The following is a 14,443-nucleotide window of genomic DNA, read 5'->3' as shown; positions in this document are numbered from 1 at the left end:
TCATAATGTGAAGCACTGATGCCACACTCATTCATCTGATGCCAGTGATTTGCTTTGCATTTCAAATAAAAAGAAAATAATCTTTCATTTCGCTGTACAATAATTCGTTTAGCTATATAAGTTCTTTGTTTCTGATTTGCAGTTGGTTTTCACTCTTGTAAGGGAGATCATTGCACTAAAAGCTACTCTTGTGCTTTCTAAATGAGCTAATGAGTGTTGTGTTACTGTCCCCGAGCAGCACAAAAATAGAGTAAATTGGCTGACTCTCGGGACGCGTCTCAGCTGTGTCTTTCCAGGAGGAGCATTGTTTACTCTGAGATGACAAATGAGGAGTGTCTGAAACCACAGCGTCAAACGCGCTCTCGTAAACTCATTACCAGAGAGGAGAGCCCTGCTGGAGCTTTAATCTGAACGGATTCACATCATTTAAACGTTCCTGATTGACATTACCAGGCTTATTACTGTTAAGGGAATAGTTCACCCAAAAAGGAAAGTTTGCTCATTATTTACGGCAGCTGCAGTGACTTTAGCAGTTGGCGATTGGTTCTTTTACTTAGAAGGCGGGGCTTATTCCGCCATATTATGCATTTCACTTTCTCCCATTCATAATAACATGTGCGCGCTGTCTTTTTATGTCTATAGCCTTTGACGGTGATCGCCGTAGTCAATTTTTGACTGTCTAAAATCCATGTTTACGCAACTTTAATGTAATTCATACAACTCCAGCTGACACATAAGGGTCTTCTCTAGTGAAGCGATCAGTCAATTTCAGAAAAAAATACAAAATGTACATATTTTTAACTACAAATGTTAACCTTGGTCCTGCAATGTGTGTCCAGGAGATGTCAAATATGGATTTTGGACTATTAAAAATAGTGATCGCCGTTGACTTGCATTAGATCCGGCCCAAAACATTTGCCACAATCTTAAGCTGAAGAAGGAAATTGCATTTACATCTTGGATGACCTGTGAGCAAATAATCAGGAAATTTTAATTTTTGGGTGAACTGTTCCTTTAACTTAAGCTAAACTATTAAAATATAAAATAAAATAAAAAGAATAAAATAAACGGAATAAAATAAAAATAGGAACAATAAATAAATATAATAGAACAAATAAAATAGAATAGAAAAATAAATATAAATAATACAGATAAATAAATAAAATAAAAATAGGAACAATAAATAAATATACAAGAACAAATAAAATAGAATAGAAAAATAAATATAAAATAAACTAAATTAAAATAAAATTTAATTGAATAGAAAAATAAATAAAAATAATGCCGATAAATAAATAAAATAAAAATAGGAACAATAAATAAATATAAAAGAACAAATAAAATAGAATAGAAAAATAAATATCAAATAAACTAAATTAAAATAAAATTGAATTGAATAGAAAAATAAAAATAATACAGATAATAAAATAAAAATAGGAACAATAAATAAATATAAAAGAACAAATAAAATAGAAAAATATCAAATAAACTAAATTAAAATAAAATTGAATTGAATAGAAAAATAAAAATAATACAGATAATAAAATAAAAATAGGAACAATAAATAAATATAAAAGAACAAATAAAATAGAAAAATATCAAATAAACTAAATTAAAATAAAATTGAATTGAATAGAAAAATAAATAAAAATAAAATAGATAAATAAAATAAACATAAATAAATATCTGTTATAAAATGAATAAAATAAAAGATGAAAAACTTAAAACTAAATTACTGACTTGTATTAATACCCAACTAGTTGAAGCACTAAAAATCACTAACTGGAAATAAAAACTAAAACTGACACAAAAAATAAATTAAACTTAAATGCTAATATTTAAAAAAAAAAAAAAAAAAAAAACGGTAATACTGTACAATAAGGTTTCATTTGTTAACATCAGCAGATAACATAAACATACTAATACTTTTGTAAGATCAAAATTTTTAATGCAAACTAACATGAACATTGTTATCAACTAACATTAATAAAGGTTAATAAGTGCTGTAAAAATAATGTTAATGTGAGTTCATGTAAATGAGACCTTGCTGTAAAGTGTTGCCAAAAAACTAACACTTCTACAAACAAAAGCCAAATCAAAACATTAATAACTATAATAGTATATGAATAATAGTAAAATATCAGACCTGCAGCAAGCGTCAGAGAGATGTTGGTGTGTTTGGAGGCGTGGGACGTGTTTCAGAGAGATCCTCCTGTCTGCTGCATTCATATCAATGTGTTTGTGTGCAATTATACCGAGACAGAAGAGGAAACTGCTCTTTCAGTGCTGTTTGAATGAGCTGAGATCAGCAGCGCCGCGCGTCTCTAGCGACGCAGAGTCAGTGTCGGTGTCAGTGGCATCTGACAGTCGTCTTCATGCTGCACTTTCACCGGCACTGAGAGCATGAAACTTTAATGGTGGTTTAGAGCGGAGCTGAAGAACGAGACGGAGCACAGCAGGAGGCTGCAGACACGTCTCTGTTTACTGCAGCTCAAAAAACCTGCAAAAAACGTGCAGTTTTTCCTCTAGATAACTGTGTCTTGATCTCACTTCTCAAACGACACGTCACCGACCAATGGATGTATGATAATGATGTCAGCGCTACGATATGATTGGCTCATAACAAACATGCTTCAAGTTGTGATTCAAATTAGGTAAACACAGACAAAGATGAAAAGACTGAATCAGTCGAAGCTCGGCTTTGGTGAGGGATGAGATACAACAGCTATTTCTGTTGAACGAGAATACTGATTATTTTACCTGTATTAATAACAATAATCTTATAATCCAGGGCTGTTGATTGCTCGAATCTGATTGGTTGACGAATGTTCTAAGGTGTGCAATTATTTTCAGGGAAACGCACAGATAAAGTAGTTCCAGGCAAGTCTTGACCACATTACAGTTCCTTATCACTCCGCCAAATGATTTCAGTTATTTCAAAAGGTCCTTACAGCCGACAACAACAAAAGAAACAAAACCCACAATGACACCGACCAAGCAAATAAATATAGTATAAAAACAACAAATTATTCCTGTGTTTTTGCCACTTTCTCTCACTTAAACGCACACACTTAAAAGCTACATCTCACTAGTGAGGTAATTACTGCGCTGTTTTTGAAGCAGATAAACTTACAGATTCGCCATTGGTAGAGACGCTGCTGCCGAACACTGTTGAGAGACGCACAGACTCAGGTAATTCACACACATTTAGGCCCCGTCCACACGGAGACGCGTTTTTTGTGAATACGCACAAAATTTCGTCCACATGGATCCGGCGTTTTTGGAAGGTGAAACCACTATTTTTTGAAACCGGGTCCCAGAGTGGATAAATCTGAAAAACGCCATCTTTGCATTTTCATGTGGACAGCCTATTCGTATATTTTATTTTATTATAGTCAGATGCCGCTAACAGCACAAAACAACAACAACAACAACAACAACAACAACACTAGCAGACTCTAGATGCTTGTGTTCGTGCTGCAGAAGCTACTGAGCCAAAATAAAGCGTTATTTCTAAGCTTTACTATAGTTTGTATTCAGCGCGCAAGGTTTATGTGCATGCTCCAAGTCTTATTCGCTGTTTTAAGTGTATCTCTGTGGCAGAATTACAGTGCCACATACTGGTCTGGCATGTATACTACATCGTTTTGAGACGTTTCAGTGGTTTCGTGTGGATGCAGATATTTCTTGAGACGAGGAAAAAAAAAAAGATCGGATAGGGTAAGCTCTGGCTTCGTGTGGACGTAGCCTTAATCTCTCTCTCTCTCGCTCTATAAGAGCTTCATTAATAACTGTATTAGTCTGCTATCAGTGGCTCAAGCCACCATTACTAGCTCTAAAATGACATTTTGGAATTAGCAACAGAGGCTTGGGGTGAGATGTGTAAGAAATTAGTCCTACACACAAGAGCGTTTAAAGAACAAAAACTTGACATATGTCTTGAAAGACAACATCTGAAGAATGTCTTGAGGTGTGGAGAATAATTGACTCTGGTCCGTTGAATTATTACAAAATAATGATTTGTGTTGATGCATTACCACCTCAGGTGTGCATTATTTTCTAATAATTCAACGGACCGTCGTCAATTATTCCTCACGTACTCTAAGCCTCTTCTGTATTTCCAGTTTGTAGTGTAAATTATTCGTTGCAACTTTAACCTGATTCTCATGTTTAAGAATCTGTTATATTCTTGATCATTTATGCTGCTGACCACTGACATGGTTTAAATATACTGTTACTAAATGTTGTGACCTTCAAACTTTTTAAAATGCACATACATTGATCAGGGAAATCAATATTTTCTCTGGGGAGGAAACACCATTTTACACTCTAAAAAATGCTGGGTAAAAAAAAAAAAAAAAAAAAAAAAAAAAAAAGGACAAAATGGACAAACCCAGCGATTGGGTTGTTTTCATCCAGCAATGGGGTTGTTATAGACCAGCGATTGGGTTGTTTTAGCCCAGATATTGGGTTGTTTTAGCGATTGGGTTGTTTTAGCCCAGATATTGGGTTGTTTTAGCCCAGCGAATGGGTTGTTTTAGCCCAGATATTGGGTTGTTTTAGCTCGGAAATTGGTTTGTTTTAGCCAAGAAATTGGGTTGTTTTAGCCCAGCGGTTGGGTTGTTTTAGCCCAGCGATTTGTTGTTTTAACCCAGCAATGGGGCTGTTTTCACCCAGCAATGGGGTTGTAGCCCAGATATAGCCCAGCGGTTGGGTTGGTTTAGCAGTTGGGTTGCTGTTTTATAGCCCAGCGGTTGTTTTAGCCCAGGTATTTTGTTGTTTTATCCTAGAAATTGGGTTGTTTTATCCCAGAGGTTGGGTTGTTCTAGCCCAGCAGTTTGGTTGTTTTAGCCCAGAGAATGGGTTGTTTTAGTCCAGCGGTTGGGTTGGTTTAGCACAGAAATCGGATTGTTTTAGCCCAGCAGTTGGGTTGCTTTAGCCCAGCAAATGGTTTGTTTTAGCACAGCGATTGGGTTGTTTTAGCCCAGATATTGGGTTGTTTTAGCCGGAAAGTTGGGTTGTTTTAGCCCATAGCAATTGGGTTGTTGTTTAGCCCAGACCAATCGATTGGGTTGTTTTAGCCCAGCCCAGATATTGGGTTGTTTTAGTTGGGTTGTTTTAGCCCAGACATTGGGTTGTTTTAGCCCAGATATTGGGTTGTTTTAGCCCGGTGGTTGGGTTGTTTTCACCCAGCAATGGGGTTGTTATAGACCAGCGATTGGGTTGTTTTAGCCCAGATATTGGGTTGTTTTAGCCCAGCGAATGGGTTGTTTTAGCCCAGATATTGGGTTGTTTTAGCCCAGCAATTTGTTGTTTTAACCCAGCAATGGGGCTGTTTGCACCCAGCAATGGGGTTGTTATAGCCCAGCAGTTGGGTTGCTTTAACCCAGCGGGAATGGGTTGTTCTAGCCCAGCAATTTGGTTGTTTTAGCCCAGAGAATGGGTTGTTTTAGTCCAGCGGTTGGGTTGGTTTAGCCCAGAAATCGGATTGTTTTAGCCCAGCAGTTGGGTTGCTTTAGCCCAGCGAATGGTTTGTTTTAGCACAGCGGTTGGGTTGTTTTAGCCCGGTGGTTGGGTTGTTTTCACCCAGCAATGGGGTTGTTATAGACCAGCGATTGGGTTGTTTTAGCCCAGATATTGGGTTGTTTTAGCCCAGCAATTGGGTTGTTTTAGCCCAGCAATTGGGTTGTTTTAGCCCAGATATTGGGTTGTTTTAGCCCGGTGGTTGGGTTGTTTTCACCCAGCAATGGGGTTGTTATAGACCAGCGATTGGGTTGTTTTAGCCCGCCCAGTGAATGGGTTGTTTTAGCCCAGATATTGGGTTGTTTTAGCTAGCTCGGAAATTGGTTTTAGCCAAGAAATTGTTTTAGCCCAGCGGTTGGGTTGTTTTAGCCCAGCGATTTGTTGTTTTAACCCAGCAATGGGGCTGTTTTCACCCAGCAATGGGGTTGTTATAGACCAGCGATAGGGTTGTTTTAGCCCAGATATTGGGTTGTTTTAGCCCAGCGGTTGGGTTGGTTTAGCTTGGAAATTGGGTTGTTTTAGCCGAGAAATTGGGCTGTTTTAGCCCAGCGGTTGGGTTGTTTTAGCCCAGGTATTTTGTTGTTTTATCCCAGAAATTGGGTTGTTTTATCCCAGAGGTTGGGTTGTTCAGGAATGGGTTGTTCTAGCCCAGCAGTTTGGTTGTTTTAGCCCAGAGAATGGGTTGTTTTAGTCCAGCGGTTGGGTTGGTTTAGCACAGAAATCGGATTGTTTTAGCCCAGCAGTTGGGTTGCTTTAGCCCAGCGAATGGTTTGTTTTAGCACAGCGGTTGGGTTGTTTTAGCCCAGCAGTTGGGTTGTTTTAGCCCAGAGATTGGGTTGGTTTAGCCCAGAAATCGAGTTGTTTTAGCCCAGCAGTTGGGTTGCTTTAGCCCAGCGAATGGGTTGTTTTAACCCAGCAATTGGCTTAAATGTTTGTCCAACCTGCTGGGTAGTTTTGTTTTTCTGAACTATTGTAAAAATGACTCTATTGCTTGTTTAAAATAAACCCAAAATATGTTGAAAAATAACATTTATTAATAAATTAAGATTTATTAATGAGTTTAATGAAAAATAATTAAACAATAAACAATTATTAAATTGCTTATTAATAAATGTTCACCTTTTGTTCATTATTATTGCCTCTAGTAATTATGTGTCTGATTTTAAATTCTAACCTATTTTGGGTCCATTTTAAGCCAGACATATAGTCATTTTTAAACAATAGTTGGGTTAAATAAAACTGCCCAGCAAGTTGGGTCAAACATTTAACCCAATCGCTGGGTGTGTCCATTTTCAACCCAACTTCGGTTGATTTTAACCCAACATTTTTTAGAGTGTAGGAACTCTGTATTTATAAAACCATGCATATAGACCTGAATGCAAGTCCAAAATCTGAAAACACTGTGCACTTACAGTAGTAAAACCAACTGAAGTGACTGAAGTCATATTTTGGCAGAAATGTAGTACATTCAGACCCAATAATCTGTAATGGGAATGAGTTTGTAGTAATTATGGTCTCTAAATGTGAAGCAATAAATGACCAAACCACAGAGGATTCATTCATGGTCTTACATTACTGTGGTTACGGCCTCATTTTATTACTAATGCCACAGTTAAACATATACATATATTTACAAGGGCACATAGAAAATAGAAGGTAACAATGTCCATAATCATTTTTAGTAGATGACTGTGTGCGTGAAGATACTCAAAGCAGAAGATACAGAAAACCCTGTGCTGAACATTTGATAAATTCTACTTGCTGAAAGAAAGGAAGGCAGATAAAACACTTTTGTGGGGTCTGAATTCACTGAGCTTCAGCAGTCCAGAACCCGCGAGCGCAGCTAATGTTTTTCAGTCGGATCATAACTCTAGAAAATGGAGGGAATATTCCTTCAAGGGCAAAGGAGGACGTTTCATTCTTCAAGTCTCCAGCTGACAGTGCATTTACAACGGCGAGTCTGTAGGGATGAGAAGCTGTTGTGTTTGTGTGCTTTTGTTAAGCAAGACTTTTAACATGATTAAGCTGTTTTTTTTAATACTTTATTTAGTAGGGTCATTCTGTGTCAAATCAACCAAATTTCAGTAACTTCCCAGGCTCAAATTTTGATTTTGTCCATATTTTTTCTGTAGAAAGACAAACATAAATAGTGATGAAAGCCAAAATATTAAATGTCACAGATGTATATTTACCATGTAATCCAGTATTATGTAGGGGGGGGTCAAAATGATAATTTTCACCTGAGATTTGGAGCCAAATTAGAGGGGAGTAAAAATGACTAGAAAGATGGCAGCATTTTTACACAGAGATTGGTAGGTCTATGAATAAATCAATTTACAAACAAAAAACACAAATGAGCAGCCGTCATTTGGAACTCGTCAAAAATGTCATGGCACGTGGCAGATGTGGGTTAATGTGTCTGTGGATGGTGGGAATGCTGCTGCTGAGCAGCTACAGGCATTAGACTGACAAAATCTAGAAGAAATACAAGAGATTTGGTCCCGCTGTGTGCAGCCGAGCAACAATAAAGACATCTCTCAGCAGGTCAGCTGACTTCCAGTGAGAGAGAGTACGTCTGTGCGTACGAGACATCGGATGTAATAACGGGCTGAATGTTCCTCCAATGACACACTTCAGTCAAGATGCCTCAGTACGGTTAGACATCAATCACAAAACCAACTGCAACAAGTTTTTCAGCAACATATTGATCATTTAGAGGCCTTAGAAATATGATACAGTAGCTTTACAGTTAATATTTCATGAGAAATTCTTAGGATATCAATTCCTCATCTTATTTTCTATCTAATGGAGGTGTTTGAGATGAATACTTTATGCCAACCATGAATTGTGAAAGAACATCAGAGCATCTGTCTGACTTCAGAGTGTCTGCAAAAGACGATCAATATGGGTTTATAATGGCCATGCACCATCCATGAAGCCACAAAATACACCGTGCATTGCTTTTCACACTCATGTGTCGCCAACATGAAATCTGCATAACCTTCTACTCATCCCTCACTCATTGCATCATTGTATATTTGAAAAAACTGGTGATGCTTTCAGCTACTAATATTCTCAGCTCATATTTTGCCACGTTTAAATGAACTCAGCCAATTTCCCCCGTCTTAGAAGCTGTTTTCTGAGAGAATATGAATGCGGAGCGACCGCTCTGCTGACGTGAGCGACAGCGTTATCAGAGGAGCCACAAAACACACAGAAGCACCACATCAGTCCTCACTAACGCCGCGTCAGCAGAGTCTGTCCTCTGACCTGTGATGGACATCACTTCACACTTCAGTGAGTCCTGCACCGCTCCTGTGGGACTGATGTGTGTTTGACCGCTTCAACAGACACAAGCACAACAATAGACCAAGACAACAATGGCAGAGCGTCTCAAAGAAACATCTTACCCATCAGTCCATGCCATAGGAAAACATCCTGCTACTATAGCAACAGCCAAATGCAGTCGTCCAATAACATCATCATGGCTGTTGCATACAATATGTATCAGACACATTTGCTCATTCTTTATTATGACATGATTATAGTTAAATTATTGCATTATGCCATATTGATGTTTACATTTATGCATTTAGAAGTAGGCCTGTCACAATTATTGATTACTCCAATCATGGTTATTTGATCTAATCAAAATTATGTAGGATAATGGCAATGTGTGTCATTTACATTTCACAGTTTGCCAAAGAGCATAAAAAAGCACTGCTATAAAGCACATAAAGACCAAAGGTCTTCCTTCGGGTTTAATCAGGATAAATTATATTATATTATATTATATTATATTATATTATATTATATTATATTATATTTTCAGAGCCTGTTCCTCCTTCAATAGTGTTTTAGAGTTTTCATTCTAAAAAATGCTGGGTTAAAAACAACCCAAGTTGGGTTGAAAATGGACAAACCCAGTGACTGGGCTGTTTTATCCCAGCAGTTGGGCTGTTTTAACCCAGCGGTTGAGCTGTTTTAACACAACGGTTGGGCTGTTTTAACCCAGGGGTTGGGCTGTTTTAGCCCAGTAGTTGGGGTGGGTTAACCCAGCGGTTGGGCTGTTTTAGCCCAGCAGCTGGGCTGTTTTAACCCAGGGGTTGGGCTGTTTTAGCCCAATGGTTGGGCTGGGTTAACCCAGCGGTTGGGCTGTTTTAGCCCAATGGTTGGGCTGGGTTAACCCAGCGGTTGGGCTGTTTTAGCCCAGCAGCTGGGCTGTTTTAACCCAGGGGTTGGGCTGTTTTAGCCCAATGGTTGGGCTGGGTTAACCCAGGGGTTGGGCTGTTTTAGCCCAATGGTTGGGCTGGGTTAACCCAGCGGTTGGGCTGTTTTAGCCCAGCAGCTGGGCTGTTTTAGCCCAGCAGCTGGGCTGTTTTAACCCAGGGGTTGGGCTGTTTTAGCCCAATGGTTGGGCTGGGTTAACCCAGCGGTTGGGCTGTTTTAGCCCAGCAGCTGGGCTGTTTTAACCCAGGGGTTGGGCTGTTTTAGCCCAATGGTTGGGGTGGGTTAACCCAGCGGTTGGGCTGTTTTAGCCCAGCAGCTGGGCTGTTTTAACCCAGGGGTTGGGCTGTTTTAGCCCAATGTTTGGGCTGGGTTAACCCAGCGGTTGGGCTGGGTTAACCCAGCGGTTGGGCTGTTTTAGCCCAGCAGCTGGGCTGTTTTAACCTAGGGGTTGGGCTGTTTTAGCCCAGTGGTTGGGCTGGGTTAACCCAGCGGTTGGGCTGTTTTAGCCCAGAAGCTGGGCTGTTTTAACCCAGGGGTTGGGCTGTTTTAGCCCAATGGTTGGGGTGGGTTAACCCAGCGGTTGGGCTGTTTTAACCCAGGGGTTGGGCTGTTTTAGCCCAATGTTTGGGCTGGGTTAACCCAGCGGTTGGGCTGTTTTAGCCCAGCAGCTGGGCTGTTTTAACCCAGGGGTTGGGCTGTTTTAGCCCAGTGGTTGGGCTGGGTTAACCCAACGGTTGGGCTGAAGAAATGCTGATTACTATGGTTGGGCTGTTTTAGCCCAATGTTTGGGCTGGGTTAACCCAGCGGTTGGGCTGTTTTAGTCCAGCAGCTGGGCTGTTTTAACCCAGGGGTTGGGCTGTTTTAGCCCAGTGGTTGGGCTGGGTTAACCCAGCGGTTGGGCTGTTTTAGCCCAGAAGCTGGGCTGTTTTAACCCAGGGGTTGGGCTGTTTTAGCCCAATGGTTGGGGTGGGTTAACCCAGCGGTTGGGCTGTTTTAACCCAGGGGTTGGGCTGTTTTAGCCCAATGTTTGGGCTGGGTTAACCCAGCGGTTGGGCTGTTTTAGCCCAGCAGCTGGGCTGTTTTAACCCAGGGGTTGGGCTGTTTTAGCCCAGTGGTTGGGCTGGGTTAACCCAACGGTTGGGCTGTTTTAGCCCAGCAGCTGGGCTGTTTTAACCCAGGGGTTGGGCTGTTTTAGCCCAGCAGCTGAGCTGTTTTAACCCAGGGGTTGGGCTGTTTTAGCCCAGTGGTTGGGCTGGGTTAACCCAGCAGTTTTGCTGTTTTAGCCCAGCGGTTGGGTTAAATGTTTGCCCAACCTGCTGGGTAGTTTTATTTAACTCAATTATTGTCTAAAAATAGTTGGGTTAAATAAAACCGCCCAGCACATTGGGCAAACATTTAACCCAGCCACTGGGTTTGTCCATTTTCAACCCAACTTGTGTTGTTTTTAACCCAGCATTTTTAGAGTGTACCTTTATACGATAATGACATACAAAAAGCAGAAAAGTTTTTCCTTTGCGTTTCTCGCGTACAGACGACAACATTGTCAAAACGATCCACGTTCACACGGATCCGCAAAAACGACTAAAAGTGCTGTATTCTGCTGCCAGGCCAGTAGATGGCAATGTCATTTTGTAAAGAAACTACACGCCTATAGACTGAACATGTAGCCTAACGCGCATGCGCATGACGTCAATGACGTTTTCTCAAATTCGCATTTTTGTAGTTTACACAGAGTTAATAACGGTATCATTTTCAAAACCTTGCACTCTGAATCCCGTTATCAAACATTTGCATTTACAGGCCCCCAAAACGCTGTTGTCATGTAAATAAACGGCCAAAACGCATAGAAAGCTTTCAGTTTTTAGTTGAAAATGGTGTTGTGTAAATGGCCCCTAAATTAAGTGTGATCATTAATTTACCACTGATCACACCTTATCATGGGATGATTTAAACACTATTGAAGGAAGAACATCCTTCCTTTCCTATCCATTAAAGAAAAAAAGGGAATCCATTTTGTCATATGCAAACTTTACCTTTGTCTACAAAACTAATTTCAAGCACTGAAGTGAAAGCCTTTAGATTAAAATATCTTATAATGAAAATAAATTCAGTGAAGTGCTCACACTTTTGACTGGTACTGCACATCAAACCTGCATGTGGAGAGAAGAACAGCAGCAACATTTGTGACACACAACAATAACAAACAATAACCGCAGCAGCACTGGAGCTCGAATCAGTTAATATTTCTTCATCATGCTCATGTTTACATTAAAGCAGCGCTCATGGCTTCATGCAGCGTCTCGTTCCCAGCAGATCCAGCACAAAAAACACCATCTCTGATCTCAGATGTGAGACTGAGCAGAGAGCAAATAAACTGCCGTGACGTCACCAAACACTGACAGCACCAGTGCAGATGAAGAAATCTCTCACAATGTGGGCTGTTTCTTACATAACACAGAGATAGGGAAGGCAAAACAACTATTTGGACAGGGTGACAGGGAAAACTGTAATAATAATAGGATTAAAATAAATGAGAAAAAATTTGAATAAAATGTTATTAAAAATTAGTTATTACATTAAATTGGATTAAAAATATTGATTAATATAAATAAATGCATGCTACATTTAACAGTACATTACTGTAGTGAGTAGGAAAAAATGTAATATAACTTAATAGAAACTAATTCTAGATTTATAATATTAATTCAGTGTATAAATTTGGTGTTTACAAAATATAGCTGGCTTTTTTAGGTAATATTTGGGGGTCCATAGCATCTAAACGAGTGAAAACCCCCGCATTAAGGGTCAACTTTGTATACATTACCTGCCAAAAGCTACATATTATACTTGCACCGTCTATAAATCACCATATATAAATAGTATTTCCAAAAACCTTGATTTCATTTACAACTTCGACAAATCATTTTTACAGTGTAGTTACACTGTCCAAGTACTGAAGCTTCTGGCAAACATCAGCACGTGCGCGTTCACTCATCCACAGCACAACACGAATCAGAACCGCACAAACCTTGACCGGGGAGCTGCGCGTGGCGACGGGCAGGTCCCGCACAGCTGTCCCCGGGGGCGAAGCCGACACTCCGGCCGCGCATCCCACCAGCGACGTCCTCCCTCCTCCGTTCTTCGGTCGCTGTTTAATCCCGTCCAGTAAGCGGACCAGCAGGATGTTGGCCGGGAGATCGTCGACCGCACAGTCCACCAGGATGCGGCACTCCGGGCAGCGCAGCTCGTGTCTGGAGCTCACGATGTTCTCGAGGCAGCGGCGGCAGAAGGTGTGCTGACAGGGCAGCACTTTGGCGCTCGTGTCCAGCCGCTCCAGACACACCGAACACTCCAACAGATCCAGCAGCGACGACTCGTCCATGTTTGATTCCAGTGCGCAACGCTGTCGTTGACGAGCAGGCGGGCGCGGATCAACTTGGCCCGCATGTGGTCATTTTAATACACGGAGAACGGCTTGAGACATACCGACGGAGCGCTGGGAAGCGCGAGCGCGTCTGCTGCTGCTCTCTTTCTCTCTCTCGCACAGCTGTGAGGAATAGTGAGGTCATGCACGCACGCGCCATCAAGCGCGAGGTTCAAACGCGCGTCATTAGAGCGGTTTGCCTCGAATAAACTTGATTCTCCAGACACGCATGATTCCTCAAATCACGCTGCGTCTTTACTCAGTGATCAGACGCCGCATTTTCACCTGCTGGACCAGAAGGCAGCTGAGAAAAAGGAGGAGGGACACGAGAGCCATATCGAGAGACTGGGGGCACTTAGCAACGCCCTGACAACCTCTCATAGCATGGCAACACCCTAACGACGCCATAGTAATCGGCATTTCTTCAGAAAATGCCCGAATATAGTTAGTAGCTTATTATATTCCCAGCAAAAACTTTGTGTCATTACTTAATTGAGTTAATGTTTAATGAGTAATTTAATTAATAAATTATTCTATGAAGAGAATATAATGGAAACGCCTTGCAAATACTGGAAATGTGTTGCTACTGCATGGCAACACCCTAACGATGCCATAGTAATTGCAGTTCTTCAGAAAATGCCCGAATATAGATAGTATTATATTTTCCAGCCAACACTTTGTGGCATTACTTAAATTATTTAATGTTTAATGGGTAATTTAATGAATTCTGCAAACGAAATATAATGGAAATCATTTATAACAACCGCATAGCAACGCCTTAGCAAATACCGGAAATGCATTGCTATCGCATGGCAACACCCTAACGATGCCATAGTAATCAGCATTTCTTCAGAAAATGCCCAAATATCGTTAGTATTATGAATAAATTATTCTGTGAACAGAATATAATGGAAACGCCTTATAACAACGCATAAATACCGGAAATGTGTTGCTACTGCATGGCAACACCCTAACGATGCCATAGTAATCAGCATTTCTTCAGAAAATGCCCAAATATAGTTAGTATTATGAATAAATTATTCTGTGAACAGAATATAATGGAAACGCCTTATAACAACGCATAAATACCGGAAATGCGTTGCTACCGCATGGCAACACCCTAATGATGCCATAGTAATCAGCATTTCTTCAGAAAATGACCAAATATAGTTAGCATTATATTTTCCAGCCAACGCTTTGTGGCATTACTTAAATTATTTAATGTGTAATGAGTAATTTAATGAATAAATGAATTCTGCAAACGAA

General features: G+C 40.3%; 1 protein-coding gene across 3 annotated transcripts in view; it reads right to left on the bottom strand.

Annotated features, from left to right (window-relative positions):
- Positions 1–14,099, bottom strand: part of LOC125270820 (E3 ubiquitin-protein ligase SH3RF3-like) — a 127,765-nt gene extending 113,666 nt beyond the window's left edge. For all 3 annotated transcript variants that reach the window (XR_007185473.1, XM_048194802.1, XM_048194803.1), the window contains exon 1: positions 12,782–14,099. Coding sequence is in view for 2 of the 3 variants with exons in the window: in XM_048194802.1 (XP_048050759.1) it covers positions 12,782–13,135 (354 nt within the window). In the remaining variant the exon portion in view is untranslated. The remainder of the gene's footprint in view (positions 1–12,781) is intronic.
- Positions 14,100–14,443: the final 344 nt, after the last annotated feature.

Source organism: Megalobrama amblycephala, linkage group LG6, assembly GCF_018812025.1.
Source record: "Megalobrama amblycephala isolate DHTTF-2021 linkage group LG6, ASM1881202v1, whole genome shotgun sequence".
NCBI lineage: Eukaryota > Metazoa > Chordata > Actinopteri > Cypriniformes > Xenocyprididae > Megalobrama > Megalobrama amblycephala.
This window is presented reverse-complemented; position numbering and strand designations above follow the sequence as displayed.